Here is a 20,978-nt window from a genome sequence, read left to right on the forward strand (position 1 = left end):
TTATTGTCCTGAAGAGTGAGTACTTCTAGGAGACCAAATAAAGGGACACCAGCAGTACTGGGGGCATTGTGTTCAGGAGGATGTCAGCAATGGGTCCCGGAGGAAATAAACCACTCAGTGAAATTTCTCCTGACCCCACAGTGTGGACAAAATGACGGTCCATACTAAATATAGCAAGCATAGGTAGCCTGGCATGGCATGGTGAATCTTACAAACTCAGAGGCCAAAAGTAACCACCTAGGATTGTTTGAAGTTAAAACTTTCTAAGTAAAAGCGAGTAACAGGGTTAGTTTTGTCCTAGCCTCCTTTTTTTTTGTTTTTTGTTTTTTGGTTTTTTTTGCAAAGGTCAATCTTTACCTTATTGAGCCTGTCCGCTGTCTTTTTGCATCTAGGACAGTGGTTCAATTAATAACAGTAGCAAAATTACAGTTATGAAGTAGCAATGAAAATAACTTTATGGTTGGGGGTCACCACAACATGAGGAACTTTATTAAAGTGTCGCGGCATTAGGAAGGTTGAGAACCACTGATCTAGGATAACATACCTTTGGATTTTCAGGGAAATTTCCGTTTTACAAGACTCCTAAGGGCACAATCTCCAAACACAGAAGACCTCAGAGCCACAATTATTGTTGTTGAGTTAAATATTAACTGTTAACTATTGGAGAACATTTTTAAAAGAAGTTTTTTGTCTAATTTTTTTTTTAATTTTTATCCACTCTCAGAGATTTCCCTCCTTAGCTCTCCCCTCTAATTTATCACCAGTGAATTTCATGTAACGCCCTTATGTCATCTCCTTTGAGTCTAATGCATAAAAAAGGTGCAAAACTGACATTCTCACAACTCAAGCTATTGTTATTTTGCTTCCTGCCAATGTCACCAACTTGGGTCAAATAAACTTAGAAAAATTCTCCACAAGTTTGGACATTTCTTACAATAACACCAAAAGCAATTGACTCATGTAAAGCAGGAGAACGTTACATGGAGGGGTATCAGCATTTCCAGGGACTCAACTGACTAAAGACAGATTGATAAACACAAACTTAGAGCAGACCCAGAACCCAGCAAGCTAGAGCTTTCCTGTTGCTTTCAGAGAACAGAAGGAAATGCTCAAGGCTCAGGTGAATGTGTTTTCATTGTGTGTGTGCGGGTTTTTAATCCTTACCTGGATGTTTCTTTTTACCCTCCCCCACGTTCCCTCTGAGATTCTGCAGTAATTTCCATGCTTCCATGTCTCTGAATCCACTCCATCAGTTTTTTGTTAATTAGATTCCAAATGTGAGTGCAATCAAGTGATACTGTCTCTCTGACTGACTTATTTCACTTAGCATGATGCTCTCCAGGTCCATCCATGCTGTCGGAAAGGGTAAGAGAGATTCTTTTTTACTGCTGCCTCGTACTCCATGGTGTAAATGTACCACAGTTTTTCATCCACTCATACGCTGATGGGGACCTGGGCAGTTTCCAGACCTTTGCTATTGTAAATTGTGCTGCTATGAACAGAGGGCTGCATACTTTCCATCTGATAGTTTCAGGTGTGTTAGGATATAGTCCTAGAAGTAGAATTACTGGATCAAATGGCAGTTCCATAGTAATTTTTTGCAAAAACTCCAAACTGGTTTCCATAATGGCTGTAGCAGTTTGCATTCCCACCAGCAGTAAAATGGGTTCCCTTTTTTCCACATCCTCCCCAGCACTTGTCCATTGTCGATTTGTTGATGGCAGCCATTCTGACAGTGGTGGGGTGATACCTAATTGTTGCTTTAATTTGCATCTCTCTGATGATAAGTCACTTTGAGCATTTTTCACATGTGTCTTGGCCATCTTATCCACACTGCAGCCCAGGCAGAGCTGACACTTCGGATGGCATCAGAAGCAGATGCTTAAGTATGAGTGTCTGTTTTGTGATATTAACTTTGTATAAAGGATTCAGTACAGACAGGTTAGACCGAGTTAGAGGCTTGAGCAACCTCCCCCAGCTACAATTGGCCTGAGGGAGACAGGTGCCTAATGGCTTTAATGAAGAAACAATGCCTGCCATTCAGAAAGAGCAGGTCCTGAAGAAAGATATGCAAAACCAGCCACGCAGGTGCAGGAGAAACACTTGCCCCAGACATCACCTCCACTGAAGGCGCTAGAGGGCACTTAGTATACTTGGTGTGTTCTTGGGCTATTTAACCCTAAATCCAGTCCTGGAGTCAGCTGAGAAGTACTGGACCCTGGCCTTGGAGCGGAAAAACTACATTACCCAGAAGGCCATGCATGGAATGCCACCAGACTGAGCCAATGGGGGGTCAGAGAAGGCATTTCCGTTTGGCCGCTTCTGTAGGGCGGGACCGGTAGTACTGGTGGCGGGATTTTGTCTCTTCAGGTTATTGTCTCAGGCGGTTAGGAGTTCCTAATCATAAGGTCTCCTCCAGAAGGCAGAAGAGTGGTGTTCCCCGCCAAACAGCCAATGGACGGAGCCTCCAGTGGTGCTCACAGCTCACACGTGCGATTGAAGCTCGGAGTCACTGCCGGGACTCACGACAGGGACCGCCATTCCTGCAGCGGCTTCTACTGCAGCTGCTCCCGGCCCGCTCAGCCCACAGAGTGCAATGGCGGCGCCCGCGCTGAGGAGCTTCGCTGAGGTGAGTTCCTGTCCCCGGGGTCCCTCACCTCCTCCTTTCACAGACACCACAGCCTGGGGAGGGGCATCTGTCACATCCGCCAGCTCAGTCCGCATGGAGGACCGTGAGGAAGGCGGAGGGGAGAGAGGAGTGTTGTGGCTTCTGAGGACACAGCCGGTGCAGGGCAGAGAGGACAGGGGTGACTTGCATCTGAGGTTCCCCTGAGGGTGTGGGCTGTGAGGATTGGCGGACAGATCAGAGGCTGCAGGGAGGACGTCACAGACTCATTGGGGCTTTCCCGGCTGTGGGGTCCATCAGAGGCCTGGGGTGGTCCTGGACCCGGCTGGAAGACAAGCTCTCTACATGCCATGTGCCAAGTTCATGGGTGAGTCCAGCGAGATCCAGTGGCATTGGAGCAGGAAGGGGGCAGAGCTGAGGGAGTGAACCTGGGACTGAAGATGGGAAGGGGTTAAAGATTACCCAGTGGTGTGCACATCAGGAGAAAATGTGAGCTGATGGTCCCCGGGACCTGGTGTGGGCACTTAAAGGCGAAGCATAAATCCACGCTGGCTTTGTCTTGGAGGCATGATCTTGGTCTGCAAACCCATTAGTCAACAGAACCAAATATCAACAGTACAATGATTGAAATTTCTTTTGAGAGCCAAATTTTTTAAACTTAAACTAAATAGGTAGGTACATTGTTATTAACTTAATTAGGGTACTCCTAAGCTGGCCTTTGCTAAAAACTCAAGGGGGCAAAGAGCCGCTGTTTGCTTGGTGGGAAGGCTGGGGCCCTGCAGGCATCGCCCAGAACTTAAATGGCATTGCTCTCTCCCCTCCCCTCCCCCAATGCTTCCCACCCAACCCAGCTGCTCTGCTGAGGGCAATCCCAGTGAGTAATGGGACTGTGATGAGAGAGCAGCCTGCACTGGCATTAGGGCCTGGTGTCCACACTAACCACGTGCCCTGGAGGAGGTTGAAGCGGGGAAGATGTGTAAGGAGTAGGAGTGGGGGTTCTCAGAGAGACAGCTCTGATTTCAATGGTCTTGATTCTGACAGGTTGGTGTGACCTTTGAGGACATTGCCCTGTACTTCTCCAGGGAGGAATGGAGCCTCCTTGATGAGGGTCAGAGACAGCTGTACCTGAATGTGATGCTGGAGAACTTTGAACTTCTGTCCTCGCTGGGTAAGACCCTCTCTTTTTTTTTTTTTTTAAATATATTTATTGATTTTTTACAGAGAGGAATAGAGGGTTAGAAACATCGATGAGAGAGAAACATCAATCAGTTGCCTCCTGCACACCCCCTACTGGGTATGTACCCACAACCAAGGTACATGCCCTTGACTGGAATCCAACCTGGGACCTTTTCAGTCCGAAAGCCAACGCTCTATCCACTGAGCCAAACCAGTTAGGGCAAGACCCTCACTCTCACCAGTCACCTGGATTTGGCTTTGCCATTTCCCAGGCCCCATTTCCCAGGGTGTACTCTGTCCTCCCATGTAGACTGTGGTTCTGCTTGATTTTCCAGTGTCCTGGGTAGTTGCTGTCCTGGGGAGGGTTGGTCTGCTTCCGCTGCTCCCTTCTATTCCTGAAGTCCCAATTCTCCCCGCTGTACTACATTCACAGGGAAGGACTTGTGGTTGGTAGTGTTGCAGGAAGCCTAAGGGATTCCACCTTGATTAGTGAGGAAAGCATTTTCTATATTCCTGTTGGTCATGTGTATACATTTTTGTAAAATTGTCTCTACATCCTTATCCTGTTTGTTAACTATATTTTTTGGTTAATTAGTCTTTTGAATACCTTGTATATTTTATATATTAACTAGATGCCCGGTGCATGAAATTTGTGCGGGCGGGGGGCGGGATGTCCCTCAACCCAGGCTGCACCCTCTCCAGTCTGGGACCACTTGAGGGATGTCCGACTGCCCATTTAGGCCTGATCCTACTGGGCAGTCCGACATCCCTCTCACAATACAGGACTGCTGGCTCCCAACTGCTCCCCTGCCTGCCTTCCTGATTGCCCCTAACCGCTTCTGCCTGCCAGCCTGATCACCCCCTAACCACTCCCCTGCCAGCCTGATTGATGTCTAACTGCTCCCCTGCTAGCCTGTTTGCCCCTAACTGCCCGCCTCTGCCAGTCTGTCCCTAACTGCCCTCTCCTGCAGGCCTGGTCACCCATAACTGCCCTCCCCTGCAGGCCTTGTCCCCCCCAACTGCTCTCCCCTGCAGGCCTGGGTCCCCCCTAACTGCCCTTCCCTGCAGGCCCAGTGGCCCCCAACTTCCTTCCTCTGCCGACCTGGTCACCCCTAACTGCCCTCCCCTGCAGGCTTGATCGCCCTCAACTGCCCTCCCTTGCAGGCCTGGTCTCTCCCAACTGCCCTCCCTTGCTGGCCATCTTGTGGCGGCCATCTTGTGTCCACATGGGGGCAGGATCTTTGACCACATGGGGTCAGCCATCTTGTGTGTTGGAGTGATGGTCAATTTGCATATTACTCTTTTATGAGATAGGATATAGGCCTGGTGCATGGGTGGGGTCCAGCTGGTTTACCCTGAAGGTTGTCCCAGATCAGGGTGGGGGTTCCCTTGGGGTGTGGGGCAGCCTGTGCTAGGCGCCTATGGTGGTTTGTAGGCTGGCCACGCCCCCCGGCGACCCAAGCAGTGGCCTTGGTATCTGGGATTTATTTATCTTCTGCAGTTGACACTTTGTAGCCTGGAGCCAAGCCTTCTGCTCACTCTGTTGTGGCAGCCATTTCTGTTGGGATTTATTTAGCTTCTATAATTGAAACTTTGTAGGCTGGACTGGAGGCCTGGGCCAGCCAGGGTCTGCAGAAAGCTTGGATTCCTCCATCGACGGGGGCAACCATAGCCTCCTGCCCTATCCAGCTCCATGGCTGCCCCCATTTTTGCTGGGATTTATTTATCTTCTATAATTGAAACTTTTAGCCTGGACTGGAGGCCTGGGCCGGCCAGGGTGTGCAGAAAGCTTGGCTTCCTCCATTGCCGGGGAAACACAAGCCTCCCTCCTGCTCTCTCCATGGCTGCAGCCATCTTGGTTGGGTTAATTTGTATACTCGCTCCTGATTGGCTTGTGGGTTTAAAGGAGTGATGGTTAATTTGCATATTACTCTTTTATTAGATAGGATAATTGAAACTTTGTAGCCTTAAGCAGAGGCCTGGGCCGGCCAGGGCAGGTGGAAAGCTTGGCTTTCTACATCTCTGGGTGCAACTCAAGCCTCCTGCTCTTTCCAGCTCTATGGCTGCCGTAAATTTTGTTGGGATTTATTTATCTTCTATTATTTAAACTTTGTGGCATTGAGTGGAGGCGTGAGCCAGCAAGGGCAGGCGGAAAGCTTGGCCTCCTCCATTGCCAGGGAAACACAATCCTCCCTCCTGCTCTCTGTGGCTGCAGCCATCTTGGTTGGGATTATTTGCATGTTTGCTCCTGATTGGCTTGTGGTTGTGGCTTTTGGGTGTAGTGGAGGTACAGTCAATTTGCATATTACTCTTTCATTAGATAGGATTGCTTACAACATACAGGAAAACATATTTTTGCATGTGCTTAATAGTGCTTTGCAGATATTACTCCGCCACACCCACTTTTCTACAAAGTCCATGTTTTTGGCAATCCAGCATTCAGCAGGTGTAGTGCCACCATGTTTCTAGCAAGCTCAGATGCTTGTTACTAGTGCTTAGCAAGTAAATATTGTTAATGAAGTTTTATAGACTTTGCTTTTGAGGCAGAGTCATTGCATTGTTATTATCTGCAGCATAGTATTAACATACCTTCATTATTGCCAGGGGACTGCAACTATTGGTGTGAATTTCTGTCTATATCGCAATATTCACTTTATTGTGCTGATCATAACCCAATCCACCATATCTCCAAGGTATTCCTTCATATGGTTTGCAAGTATTTTCTTCTGTTCTCTAGATTGCCCTTTCATTTCATTTTATTGCTGTTGGCTGTGAAGATGCTATTTTTCTTTATTAGTTTCAGTGTGGACTGTTTATTTTTTATATTTTGTGTGGTGGTTGGTGTCACATTCAGAAAACCCTGTCCAAAACAAATCACCAAAACTTTTACTCTAGGTTGTCCTGAGGAGTTTTAAGTTTTAGCGCTCACATTTAATTCTGTCCTGCAGGTTGAGTTACATTTTATTAGTGGTGTCCAGGTTTGTTGTTTTACATGTGAATATCTATTCTTTTTTTTTCTTTTAATAAATTTTATTGATTTTTTACAGAGAGGAAGAGAGAGGGATAGAGAGTCAGAAACATCAATGAGAGAAACATTGATCAGCTGCCTCCTGCACACCACCCACCAGGGATGTGCCCGCAACCAAGGTACATGCCTTGATCAGAATCGACCTGGGACCCTTCAGTCTGCAGGCCGACGCTCTATACACTGAGCCAAACCGGCTAGGGCATGAATATCTATTCTTGAAGAAACTATCTTTCCTCTCTTCTGTGACTTGCAGCTTTGTTAAAGATTACTTAAAATTATGTGCCGGGGTTAAAAGTTTGTGCCTGTGTTTATTTCTATATTTTCTGTTCGGTTCTGTTTATATATGTATTTGTGTTTCTCCAGCAACACACTGCTTGCTTTCTCTTTGTAATAAATTGAAGTCAGGAAGTCTGGTGCCACCAACTTTGTTCTCGCTCAAGATTGCTTTTGTTAATGGAGGTCTTTTGATTCCATTTCCAGATTTTCTATTCATTTCTTTGTATAATGCCATTGGAGTTACTGGGATTGCATTTAATCTGTAGTTTGCCTTGTGTACTATAGCTGTCTCCACCATATTTCATTTTCAGATCCATGAACACAGGTTGTCTTTCAACTGATTTGTGTTTTCTTCCATTCCTTTCATCACTGTCTTATAGTACTCACTGTACAGATGTTTCACATAGTGGTTGAATTTATTCCTGCGGATTTTATTGTTTTGGATGTTTTTGTAAATTGGATTACATTCTTCATTTTTCCATCAAAGAATTTATTATTAGTGTGTAGAAATGGAACTAATGTTTGTATGTTTATTTTGTATCCTTTCATTGTTCTGAATTTAATTCTTTATTCTTCTGTTACCTTCACCCAAATACTGAGGATATGATTTCTATTGATTGTTCTTTTAGAGAGAGAGTGGGGGAGAGAGAGAGAAACATGGATTGGCTGCCTCCCACATGTGCTTCTACTGAGAGTGGGGATCAGACCTGCAACCCAGGTACCTACCCTTGATTGGGAATCGAACCTTAGCCGTGCAGTGCACAAGCCAGCATTCTCATCAGTGAAGCACAGTGGTGAGGGATATTTATTCTTTAAATTATTTATTTAAATATATGTATTTTTTATTTCCTAGAGGAAGGGGAGAGAGAGATAAAAACATCAATGATGAGAAAGAATCCTTCATCAGCTGCCTCCTACATGACCCTTACTGGTGATTGAGCTTGCAACAAGTGCGGGTGTCCTAACAAAGAATCCAATTGTGACCTCATAGTTCCGTGGTTGGCAAACTGCGACTCGTGTGCCACATGTGGCTCTTTGGCCCCTTGAGTGTGGCTCTTCCACAAAATACCACGGCATGGGCAAGTCTATTTTGAAGAAGTGGCGTTAGAAGAAGTTTAAGATTAAAAAATTTGGCTCTTAAAAAAAAAAAAAAATTGGCTCTCAAAAGAAATTTCAATCGTTGTAGTGTTGATATTTGGCTCTGTTGACTAATGAGTTTGCCGACCACTGTCCTAGTTCATGAGTCAATGCTCAGTCAATAAGACATACCAGGCAGCATTTCTTTATTGATTATAGAGACAGGAAGGGAGACAGAGAAAGAAAGCGAGTGAAGCATTGATGTGCTGTTCTACCCATCTGTGCATTCATTGGTTGTCCCCTACATGTGCCCTGATGGGGGATCAAACCCACAACCTTGGTGCATCGGGACCACACGCTCAATAATTGAGCCACCTGGACAGGGCTCTGTATTTGTTTATTAATTTCAGGAGCTCATAGTAGAATCTTGACAAATTTCTCTATGGAGGGTCCTGTCATCTGGTAACATCACCATCTCTTATGATGCATTGTGGTTCCTAGTGACAGGTGTCATGTCTTATCTTTCATTTCTTTTTTTACTTATTTGAGGCTTGGTTTTTGTTTGTTTGTTTGTTTTTGCTTTAGAGTAGCTAAAGGCTTGCACATTTTTATATCTTTTTCTTAAATATACCTTTTAGGTATTCCTTTCTTTTGTCTTGTCTCCCTTTTATTCATGTTTGTTCTAATATTTATGGTTTCTTTCCTTTGAAACCTTTGGGTTTACTTTCCTGTTGTGTTTCCAGTTTCCTGAGGTGCCATGTTGGGTCTTTGAGATCTTTTGTGACAATGGAGGCATTTATGTCTATAAAATTTCCCCCTAGAATTACATTTTCTGAATGTTATACATAAGCTTTGGTAGGTTGTCTTGGTATTTACTTTGCCTCTAGACTTTTTTGAGATCTCATTTATTTTTGGCTACCCTGAAATTCTTTTTTTTTTTTTTTTAAATATATTTTATTGATTTTTTACAGAGAGGAAGGGAGAGGGAGAGATAGTCAGAAACATCGATGAGAGAGAAACATCAATCAGCTGCCTCCTGCACACTCCCCACCGGGGATGTGCCCGCAACCAAGGTACATGCCCTTGACCGGAATCGAACCTGGGACCCTTCAGTCCGCAGGCCGACGCTCTATCCACTGAGCCAAACCAGTTAGGGCTACCCTGAAATTCTTATGTATTTATTTATTATTCCTTTTACATAGAGAGGAAGGGAAATGCGGGGGTGGGGGGAGAGATGAGGGAGAAACATCCATCGAGCCCTAACCGGTTTGGCTCAGTGGATAGAGCGTGGGCCTGCGGACTCAAGGGTCCCAGGTTCGATTCCGGTCAAGGGCATGTACCTTGGCTGCAGGCACATACCCAGTAGGGGGTGTGCAGGAGGCAGCTGATCGATGTTTCTCTCTCATAGATGTTTCTAACTCTCTATCCATCTCCCTCTCTGTAAAAAATCAATAAAATATATTTAAAAAAAACAAACAAACAAACAAAAAAAAAACATCCATCGACTGCCATCTACACACTTGCAAACCGGATATGGAACCCACATTCTGATATGTGCCCTAACTGGGAATTGAACCCTTTACCCTTTGATACACAGGTTGATGCTCCAACTAACTGAGCCATACTGGCCAGGGCATTTTGTGGTTTTTAAAAACAAAAATCTTCGGTGTTTTGGAGAACAGGCCACTAGGATCAATGAGAACAGAAGCTCAGTGGCTGATAGTGGTAACGCTGACCCTTTATTTTTATTTTTATTTTTATTTAAAATACATTTTTATTGATTTCAGAGAGTAAGGGAGAGGGACAGATAGATAGAAACATCAATGATGAGAGAGAATCCTTGATTGGCTGCTTCCTGCATGCCTCCCAGCAGGGACCGAGCCCACAACCCGGTTATGTGCCCTTGACCAGAATCGTACCTTGGACTCAATCAGCTGCCTCCTGCACAACCCCTGCTGGGGATGTGCCTGCAACCAAGTTAATTACCCTTGACTAGAATCAAACCTGGGACCCTGGAGTCTGCAGTCCCACGGCTCTATCCATGGAGCCAAATAGGTTAGGGCGCTTTATTTATTTATTTAGTTTGTTAGTTATTATTAACCCTTGTTTTTGACCTCAGGTATCTTCAAATGTGTTTGCTCACCCAGTTTCCTGTCATCCTTTCTACGCAGTTGTCCTTTTTTGGTATTCTGTATTACTGTTTGTCTTCATGGTACTCTTATTCCCATTTCCTGTGGGATGTTTTTTTCATGGATAGCCGTCTACTTACTCTGGGATGGGGAAAGATTCTCATATCTCTGATTCTGCTATCTTGCTGATATCACTCTCATGGGTCTTTTGTCTGTGATCTAATTTGTGCTTTGTTGTTCTACCACAGTGCTGACCATCCATCTTTTTCAGATTGGCATCATTTATCCCATGCAGTGGCTCAACTGGGATTTAAGAGGCAGAATCATTTCTGCATCAGAGAAGACACATGACTTCATCAATGACGGGGTAGACCCAGAGGCAGACTTGCCTTGGTGAAGGGCTGTGCGGGTGGTTTTCACGCCTGGGCTTTGTTTCATTCATAACTAGGAACCCATTTTTTTCAAAAACATTTTGTTACCATTGCCCACTCCTCACCCAATTCTACTTCTTGCTTAATGTTGACACTTTGTGTACAACTCAGTTTTAATAGTGATCATTGTACTAGGATTCCCAACCCATGGATAACAATAACTTGTTTAAACTTTGCACCTCTACCTCTTTCACACATCTCGCTTTACTGCACTCCAATGTTGTTCCATGCCTGCAGAACCTTAGACTGCACACGTGTTATATTGATGCTGAACGTCACGTGCTCTAATATGATTGTTAGTTTATGGCAGTGCTTCTCAACCTTTGTAATGCTGCGAACCTTTAATACAGTTCCTCATGTTGTCGTGACCCCCAACCATAAGATTATTTTCGTTGCTAGTTCGTAACTGTAATTTTGCTACTGTTAATGAATCATAATGTAAATATCTTTTTTTCCCGATGGTCTTAGGCTCTGCAGCAGCGGTTCTCAACCTGTGGGTTGCGAGCCATGGGTTGAGAACCACTGGCATGGTCGCCTAAGACCATCTTGAAAACAGAGATATTTACGTTATGATTCATTAACAGTAGCAAAATTACAGTTACGAACTAGCAACGAAAATAATTTTATGGTTGGGGGTCACGACAACATGAGGAACTGTATTAAAGGGTTGCAGCATTAGAAAGGTTGAGAACCACTGGTTTATGGGTTTGAACACATTGCAAATATTCTACACAGACTCACATCGCCAGCATGAAAGGTCCTAAAGGAAGCCCTTTGTGGAGTAATAACGAGTAGACCCTGCCTCTCTTCTTTTTGTCCCAGCCTATGCTTCTGTCCTCCCTTGGTGAGATTTTCATCATCCAGTGACCTTTGGGCCATGGTATATATAACAGCCATTTCCTGAGAGTCTGACTTACTGGTCTTGAAAATCATTGGAATCATGTCCAGTCATGAAAGATAAACATTTGTAGTGAACATATTCTGTTTTTATCAGGTCAACATGCACTTCACCTACGTTTCCTATTGTTCAGGATGTTGCTGTGGACAAGAGAATGTGGAAGCCCCGACTGAACAGAAGGTTTCTGTAAGAGTGTCAGAGGCAAGGAATCCCAAGGTAGCCTTGTCTTCCCAGAAGAGCCACCCCTGTGAGAGTTGTGAGCTGGTCTTGGGAAACATTTTCCCCGTGATGGAGGGGCAGGGAACACAACACGGACAGATACTGTTGAGATGTGGGGCATGTGGAAAACTATTTTCTTTCAGTGCAAAATTTGAACAGCAGCATGTGAGAGAGAAGACTTTCATTAGAGGTGTGGAAAGGAACTCACTTGCAAACAGCTGCAATTTCAATGTGTCCCAGAATCGTTTCACATGCGGGGAGGTTGGGCAGGGTTTCCTTACTGGGAAAGAATGTAAGACAGACATTAGTTGCACCCACACGTTTATTCAGGAGATAGGTGTCCATCTTGGAAGTCGGTGTTTTGTGTGCTCTGAATGTGGAAAATATTTTACCAAATTATCTACCTTTAATTATCAACAGCAAGGTCACATTGGAGAAAAACCTTATCAATGCAGTGAGTGTGGGAAAGCTTACACCAGTAGCTCTGAACTTTGTCATCATCAGGCAGTGCACACTGGAGTGAATCATTCACTGCCTTATCACTGCAGTGAATGTGGGAAATATATTACCAGGATCGGTGATCTTCATTGTCATCAGAGATTTCACACAGGAGAAAAGCTTTATAAATGCAGTGACTGTGGGAAATCTTTTTCACGTAGCAGTAGTCTCCGATATCATCAGAGAGTTCACAATGGACAAAAGCCTTATCAATGCAGTGAATGTGGAAAATACTTTACAAGTAGTAATGGTCTCCAATATCATCAGAGAGTTCACAAGGGAGAAAAGCCTTATCAATGCAGTGAATGTGGAAAATATTTTACTGCTAAGACCAACCTTCATCTTCATCAGAGAGTTCATACGGGCGAAAAACCTTATCAATGCAGTGAATGTGGAAAATCTTTTACCTATAAGAGCATCCTTCAGCAACATCAGAGAGTTCACACTGGAGAGAAGCCATATAAATGCAGTGAATGTGGAAAATCATTTACCCAGAGCAATGGCCTTCGTTATCATCAGAGAGTTCACACTGGAAAAAAGCCTTATCAATGCAGTGAATGTGGAAAATCTTTCACCGCTAAGAGTGACCTTCATCAACATCAGAGAGTTCATACGGGAGAAAAGCCTTATCAATGCAGTGAATGTGGGAAATCTTTTACCACTAGCAGTGACCTTCATCGTCATCAGAGAATTCACACTGCAGAAAAGCCTTATAAATGCAGTGAATGTGGGAAATCTTTTAAAAGTAGCAAAAGTATCCGATATCATCAGAGAGTTCACACTGGAGAAAAGCCTTTTCAGTGCAGTGAATGTGGAAAATCTTTTACCTATAAGAGCATCCTTCATCAACATCAGAGTGTTCATAAGGGAGAAAAGCCTTATAAATGCGGTGAATGTGGGAAATCTTTTATCCGGAGCATTGACCTTCGTTATCATCACAGACTTCATACAGGAGAAAAGCCTTATAATTGCAGTGAATGTGGGAAATCTTTTACAGGAAGCAGTGGTCTCCAATATCATCAGAGAGTTCACACTGGAGAAAAGCCTTATCAATGCAGTGAATGTGGAAAATCTTTTACCTATAAGAGCATTCTTCATCAACATCAGAGAGTTCATACAGGAGAAAAGCCTTATAAATGCAGTGAATGTGGGAAATCTTTTACCCAGAGAAGTGGCCTTCATTTTCATCAGAGAGTTCATACAGGAGAAAAGCCTTATCAATGCAGTGAATGTGGAAAATCTTTTACCTATAAGAGCATCCTTCATCAACATCAGAGAGTTCATATGGCAGAAAAGCCTTATAAATGCAGTGAATGTGGGAAATCTTTTATCCGGAGCATTGACCTTCGTTATCATCACAGACTTCATACAGGAGAAAAGCCTTATAATTGCAGTGAATGTGGGAAATCTTTTGCAGGTAGCAGTGGTCTCCAATATCATCAGAGAGTTCACACTGGAGAAAAGCCTTATCAATGCAGTGAATGTGGAAAATCTTTTAAAAGTAGCAGTGCTTTTCAATATCATAAGGGAGTTCACACTGGAAAAAGCCATTATGAGTGCAATTAATGTGAGGTATCACCAGGCCAAATTTCTAAATATGCTGTCCGCATGAGAGTCCAAATATGAGAAATTTCTTAGATGTGTAGGAAATGTAGTTTCTTAGTTCGGACTTAACAATAGTACAATAAAATTTGTGACTTCTCATTTTTCTGAATTGTATCTCATACATTCAATCACCTATATTATGTAAAGTTCCCATAAGTGTTTTTGCTGTTGTGTTTGTGTGTTTTTATGTTGGAACACTATGTAATTATGTTGCACCTTCTAACATACAGAGATGTCCTACCAGGTCTATGTCACTGCATATTTCTGTTGCTGAAGGTATTTCACCTGAACCACCTATAAGGCCCCTACAGATGGCATCAATCATCATCCTCGTGTGACCAGGGAAGCTACTTCTGTTTTCTAATTTTTTGAAGATAATTAGGAATACCGGGGCCCCTAGTTCTTCCTTGTTTCCCTGTCATGCAATGTCACATAGGACTCATTACTGTTGGTGGCAGGAAACATAATGTTGCTGAGGGACTGCCATTTTCAGGGACAAGATTGCCCTACAAGCCAGTGATTAATTTATTGAGTGCCTAAGTCTTCAATGGGAGAAGTGCCAGTGTCATGTCTCTTTGATTTGTAAAATGAAGGCTTTTTCCTAAGACTTCTTTAATCTTGGGTGTCCTATTTACTGTATAGGTTAGTTTATAAGGAGATCTAGGCTTTCCAAGCATCATGAGGTTAAAATCTTTTATGGGGTCTCAAACTTATTTTTGCCCTTGGGGGTGCAGTATGGTGCAGAAATTAGCTCATCGGTTTTTGGCAAATTTACATTGCTGCCCATATTTTACTAGGAAACACTGTGGACACTCTAGTTCTCATGTGAAGATGGATGCTTTGAGGCACAGAGATCACTCCGAAGTATGGGTAGCTGTGACAACCTCAAGTATGTCTGGGAGCATGAATTTTTTTCTTGTTTGCAAGGGATGCCAATACATGTGAAGGGAATCTCTTGCCCAGCTCTTACAGAGGGCCATGTGCACTAAGGCCTGCAATTTCTCGGGTGATGGTCACTGGTTTGAGGACCATAGCAGTGAGGAGAAACCCTTTCACTACAGACTGGTCCTCATCTAAATGTGCATCCCGGGTTTATTTTGAATCAAAGACTACGGGAGCTTTGTGTACACAGATCTGAGGGACTCCAGGGATGTTTATCTGCTGTGGAGCAGTCACTGTCATTGATTATAATCAGGATGTTTTGTGGTTCCTGTAGCTTCTCAGAAGTTGCCATCAGAGCCATTGGTGCGGAGGCAGCCAAACAAAGATGGAGACAAAGGCAGGTTTATGGCTTTTGTGGGTTAGGGTGAAAGTTCTTCATTGTTTGTTACATTTTCTCTCACTGAGATGAGACTCTCACCCAGGGGGCATAAGTATGGGGATTGAATATAGAGTTGTCAAACCTGTTCTTCCAGAAGAGGTGAACATACATTTGTTTTATCTTGGACCATTGTTAACAGCTATAATGAGTAAATTACATGTGTTAACTATAGTGTTTCATAAATCTTGACATGTGCATGAAACTGAAACCATCAGTACAGATTCATAATGCTGTAATGCTGACCATATCTGTCTCTGTATAATTGGTTCATGACCTCTTTTAATTTGTCCCTGATCTTCACAGCTTTCCTAGTAACCATGGATTTATATTCCATTTTCATAGAGAACTTTATTTTTCTAAGTGTTTTTTTCTGCTTTATGTTTCATAAATACTTGGAGATTTATTAAAGTTACACTAGTAACTCATATTTTTTTCTGATAGATATTCTTATCATTGATATGTCACCATCCATTTGTCCATTTTAATAAATATTTGGTTATTTTGAACAAAGCGGGTACAAACACTTCGGTATCATTACTTGTATGTATATAAGTGTTATTTACCTTTGTCAAAAATTCAATGCATAATCTGAGTTTTTGGGTAGATGAATGTTTAAATTTACTGAGATTAGAAAATTGTGATCTAAATGGAATATACCACCAGGGCCGGTGTGGCTCAGTGCTTGGCCATCATCTCGTGTAGCACAGAGTTGGGGATTTGATTGCTGGTGGGGATATGTGCCTGGCTTGTGGGCTAGATCCACAGAAGTGGGTGTGCAGGAGGCAGCTGGCCGATATGGCACTCTTCCAGCAATGTTTCTCTCCCTCTCACTTCTCTATAAAAATGAATAAGCTATTCTTTTTAAAAAAAAATATATATATATATATATATTTTATTGATTTTTTTACAGAGGGCTTGAGAGAGGGATAGAGAGTTAGAAAGACCCATGAGAGAAAAACATCGATCAGATGCCTCCTGCACACCTCCTATTGGGGATGTGCCCACAACCAAGGTACATGCCCTTGACTGCAATCGAACCTGGGACCTTTCAGTCCGCAGGCCGACGCTCTGCACTGATCCAAACCAGTTAGGGCAATAAACTATTCTTTAAAAATAAAAAATGAACCTTTCCCTATCCGGTTTGGATCAGTGGATTGAGCATTAGTGTGCGAACTAAACGGTCCCAGATTCAATTTCGGCCAAGGGCACATGTCTGAGTTGGTGGCTGAATCCCCAGTAGTGGGTGTGCAGTAGGTGCAATCAATGATTCACTCTCCCTCTCCCTTCCTCTCTGAAATCAATAAGGAATTAATTTTAAAAACAAATAGCATCAGTGTCTAGGACAGCCGTGGGCAAACTACAGCCTGAAGGCCGGATCCGGCCCATTCGGCTGTTCTATCAGGCCTGTGGAGCCGAAAGAGCGGAGGGTTCTCTTGCTCTCCCCTCCGCTCCTTTACTTTGAATTTATATTAGTTCACACAAACACTCCATCCATGCTTTTGTTCCGGCCCTCCGGTCCAGTTTAAGAACCCATTGTGGCCCTCGAGTCAAAAAGTTTGCCCACCCCTGGTCTAGGAGCATGTCTCACTAAGAAGGGAGTGACTCAACCAATTGCCAACCTCTGTAGGGGTCCTCAAACTTTTTAAACGGGGCCAGTTCACTGTCCCTCAGAAGGTTGGAGGTCCGGACTATAGTTTAAAAAAAACAACTATGAACAAATTCCTATGCGCGCTGCGGGACCGGGATGAGTCGGCTGCTGAGCAGGACAGGCAGCGGCACCTGGTGGGCCGGATAAATGTCCTCGGCGGGCCCGGGGGCCGTAGTTTGAGGACGCCTGCTCTATGGTATGCTAATGAGTAATAAAGATTGTTTTAAAAAACTAAATAAAATAAACCTTAACTGATTGTACTTTTTTGCATTTTTCCAGCAGTGTGTGAGGGATTCACATTCTTCACATCCTAGAGGATATTTTGTTTGGTCAATCATTCTTTATTTAAACATTTTATTTTGTAAGTTCGTCATGCTCCCTCAGTTTGATTGTGCTTTTTCTAGAAATTTATGGTGAGTCTTTTCTCTGATGTATATTTGCTGTGTCTGTATCTTTCTTAAAACCTCTGGTCATATGTTCTGCCTAATGTTTTATGAGTTTTGGCAATTTTCTTGAACAAAAAGACAATGGAATAACAAATATGGATGTGTAGAATTTCACTCATTTTGTTCCTTTTTGATTTAGGAAATAAATTTTTGTATTAGTATAATGTGTTTTAATAATTTTTACCTTTTATAAATATATATTTTTAGATATTTTAAAAATGTTTTTGATTGATTTCAGAGAGGAAGGGGGAGAGAGAGAGAGAGAATCATCAGTAATGAGAGAGAATCATTAATGGGCTACCTCCCGCACGCTGCTGTTGGGAATGGACCCCGCAACCCAGGCATGTGTCCTGATGAGAAATCGAATGGGGGACCTCTTCCTACATGTGCTGATGCTTAACCACTGAGCAACACCAGCTGGAAATGATTTAGTTTTTAAATGCTATGCACAATACAGTGAACGCTTAAATTTTAACCCGCACTACGAACATTCTCCACCACCTTCAGAAAGTCAACCTTAAGAAACATCCTCAGGACAGGAACCCTTCACTTCCCCAGTGCCAACACGCACCTTTGTGTTTAAGGGCTTTTGAGAAAGAACTGGGGCCTTTCTGAACCCGCTGACCCACCTCCAGGGAGGCAGTACTGTGGGCACTAAGGTCTCAGTGTTGGGCCTCCCACCTGGAGTCTCCAGGAGACTCACTACAGCTCCCTGCATCTCAGTTGGCTAAATGTGACATGACGCTGATAAAAGAGAAAATGCTCAAAAAGTGATCTCTGGAACCGTGGCCCAGGCAAGTACCAAGTTTGTAACTTTTATTGATCCTTACAGTCCTAGCTAAGTCCCGTTAATTCTCACAAAAACCCGGGAAGTCTAAACTGATATTGAACTGTTGGGAACATCCTCCATTACAGAAATGAGGAAGATTGTACACATTTACTTAAACAATGCCAGGGCTGAACAGCAGACTCTCTGTGATGGATGAATGATTACTCTGACACGTTTTTGTGAAAGATTGGGCTAAGGGACTGCCTGGATATTAGAACCAAACAGCCCCGTTTGCCTGCCTCCTTAGGCTTTTATTGTAACAACAGCTTGAATTAAAATTAACTATTAGAGACTACCAGTAGAGTAAGCATCCTTGGGAACACACATGTGTCTGCAGTGTCCTTTAAGCCAGTGGTAGGCAAACTGCGGCTCACGAGCCACACGCGGCTCTTTGGCCCCTTGAGTTTTTAGCAAAGGCCAGCTTAAAGTTAATAACTATGTGCCTACCTATATAGTTTAAGTTTGAAAAATTTGGCTCTCAAAAGAAATTTCAATCATTGTATTGTTGATATTTGGCTCTGTTGCTAATGAGTTTGCCGACCACTGCTTTAAGCAAAGACATCTAAAGACTAAGCATAAAGATTCTAGTGAACAGCCAGGTGCTTCCCTGTACACAGACTTGCTTCCCCCTACCTCCCCCTATTTTGTTTTGCTGGGTGTAGAAGACACAGGGAGGTGGCAAACTTTCTGCTTTGGAATGTCAGGGTCCTGGAAGGATGTTCACTTCTTAAGTTCGTTTTTGTAGACTATAAGAAAAACAAAAAGAATTAAAATGCCACCAATGGTTAATCCCATTAAGAAGATAGGGTGCATACCAGCATTAAATCCTGCCTTTTAGGAAACTGTAGGGGACAGGATTATAAAGCGGAAGGGGCTAGGGTGAGAAATATAGGTACATGCAGGCCTCAATGTCTGTAAACATCAGCTATTGTAATTAGTCATCGGGCGATGAATCAATGTGGATGAGATGACATTTTGTCTTGGTCTGACACTGCTTATCGGTTCTGCTTGCTGGATTCACAGCTGTGTCACCGCCTTAATTCCTTGGCACAGGCCTTGAAAAGAAAACTTTAATGAAAACTTAATCCTCTCTTCATATATGTAAACTTAGCCCTTTATTCACATAAGTATATGTGTTCTAAGATTTAAAATAATATGACTACTTTTTAGATTAATTCAGGTGCCCTATAAAATTTATTATTCAGTATACTTATAATTTTCTTTTAAGATTTCTCTTCATCACCCTTTTATCACTTTCACAAACATTCTTACAACTTTTACAATTACTCCTAAGTGTTCCTGCTCCCATATCTTTCTATTCCATTCTTTACATCCCTTCTCACTGTTTTTATTTCCTCAACTAATTCTTTACAGATCCTCTGCTACTTACACAAACCCTTCAGTGTGTCAATTTACTTTTTCTTTTTGTCTCTCTTCCTCCCTTGCTTTTTTTATTGTATTTTTTTTCTTGGAAATTAAGGTGAATTTTATCACAGATGTGCATTTGCTGTCTTTATCTTTGTTGAAACATCTGATCCTCCAGACCGGTCCAGATGACACAGGAAAGTGATACATTGGACACGTCTAAAGCAAATAGATGATTTGAAACCATGTTTTGTTGTTCGCCAGAATTTATCCCATCACGCTCTTGGGTTTTTGTTCTGGCCCCCCCTACATACTTTACATGACGTTTTTTGTATTTTCTGGGATATTGTATATTTTTCCCAAGAATATGACATGTATCTGGAAAATAAGTTTACATAATAAATTTTCTTTTTTAATTTATTTTTTGTTAACCCTCAACCTCACTGATTTTTCCATTGATTTTTACAGGGTGAAAGGGAGGTAGAGAGACACAGAGAGAGAGGGAGAAACATCTGTGTGTGAGAGACAAATGATTTGGTGGCCTCCCACACATGCCCTGACCTGGCTGGGTATTGAGCCCCCAAAAGATTGACGGACTGTGCGATGCTTCTCTGTCTCTGCATCTATTTTTGTTCACCGATTTATGTTGTTCATTATATTCCAGAACTGAGTGAGATCATGTGATATTTATCTTTCTCTGGTTTATTTTGCTTAGGATAATGCTTTCCATGCTGTTGCAAATGGTAAGAGTTCTTTCTTTTTTACAGCAGCGTAGTATTCCATTGTGTAGATATACCACAGTTTTTTTTAATCCACTCATCTGCTGGTGGGCATTTAGGTTGTTTCCAAATCTTAGTTATTGTAAATTGCACTGCTACGAACATGGGGGTGCATATGTCCTTTCTGATTAGTGTTTCTGATTTCTTAGGATATATTCCCAGAAATGAGAATACTGGGACAAATGGGAGTTCCAGTTTTAATTTTTTGAGGAAACTCCATACTGTTTTCCACAGTGGCTGCATGAGTCTGCATTCCCACCAGCTGTGCAAGGGGGTTCCTTTTTCTTCACATCCTCGCCAGCACTTGTCGTTTGTCAATTTGTTGATGATAGCCATTCTGACAGGTGTGAGATGGTACCTCAGTGTCGTTTTGATATGAAACTCTTAGATGATTAGTGACTTTGAGCATGTTTTCATATGTCTCCTGGCCTTCGGTATGTCCACTTTTGAAAAGTGTCTATGGCCCTAACCGGTTTGGCTCAGTGGATAGAGCGTCGGCCTGCGGACTCAAGGGTCCCAGGTTTGATTCCGGTCAAGGGCATGTACCTTGGTTGCAGGCACATCCCCAGTAGGGAGCGTGCAGGAGGCAGCTGATCGATGCTTCTCTCTCATCGATGTTTCTAACTC

At 43.0% G+C, this 20,978-nt stretch overlaps 1 protein-coding gene across 1 annotated transcript in view; it reads left to right on the plus strand.

The window, feature by feature from the left end:
• The first annotated feature begins 2,333 nt into the window (after positions 1-2,333).
• LOC308235141 (zinc finger protein 773-like) overlaps positions 2,334-20,978 on the plus strand; it is a 33,033-nt gene continuing 14,388 nt past the window's right edge. Inside the window, exons 1-2 of the mRNA XM_080643835.1 lie at positions 2,334-2,629; positions 3,668-3,794. Coding sequence (XP_080499961.1) covers positions 2,597-2,629; positions 3,668-3,794 — 160 coding nt within the window. The 5' untranslated portion in view covers positions 2,334-2,596. The remainder of the gene's footprint in view (positions 2,630-3,667; positions 3,795-20,978) is intronic.

Source organism: Plecotus auritus (genome assembly GCF_963455305.1).
Source record: "Plecotus auritus genome assembly, chromosome: 10".
In the NCBI taxonomy this organism is placed as follows: Eukaryota; Metazoa; Chordata; class Mammalia; order Chiroptera; family Vespertilionidae; genus Plecotus; species Plecotus auritus.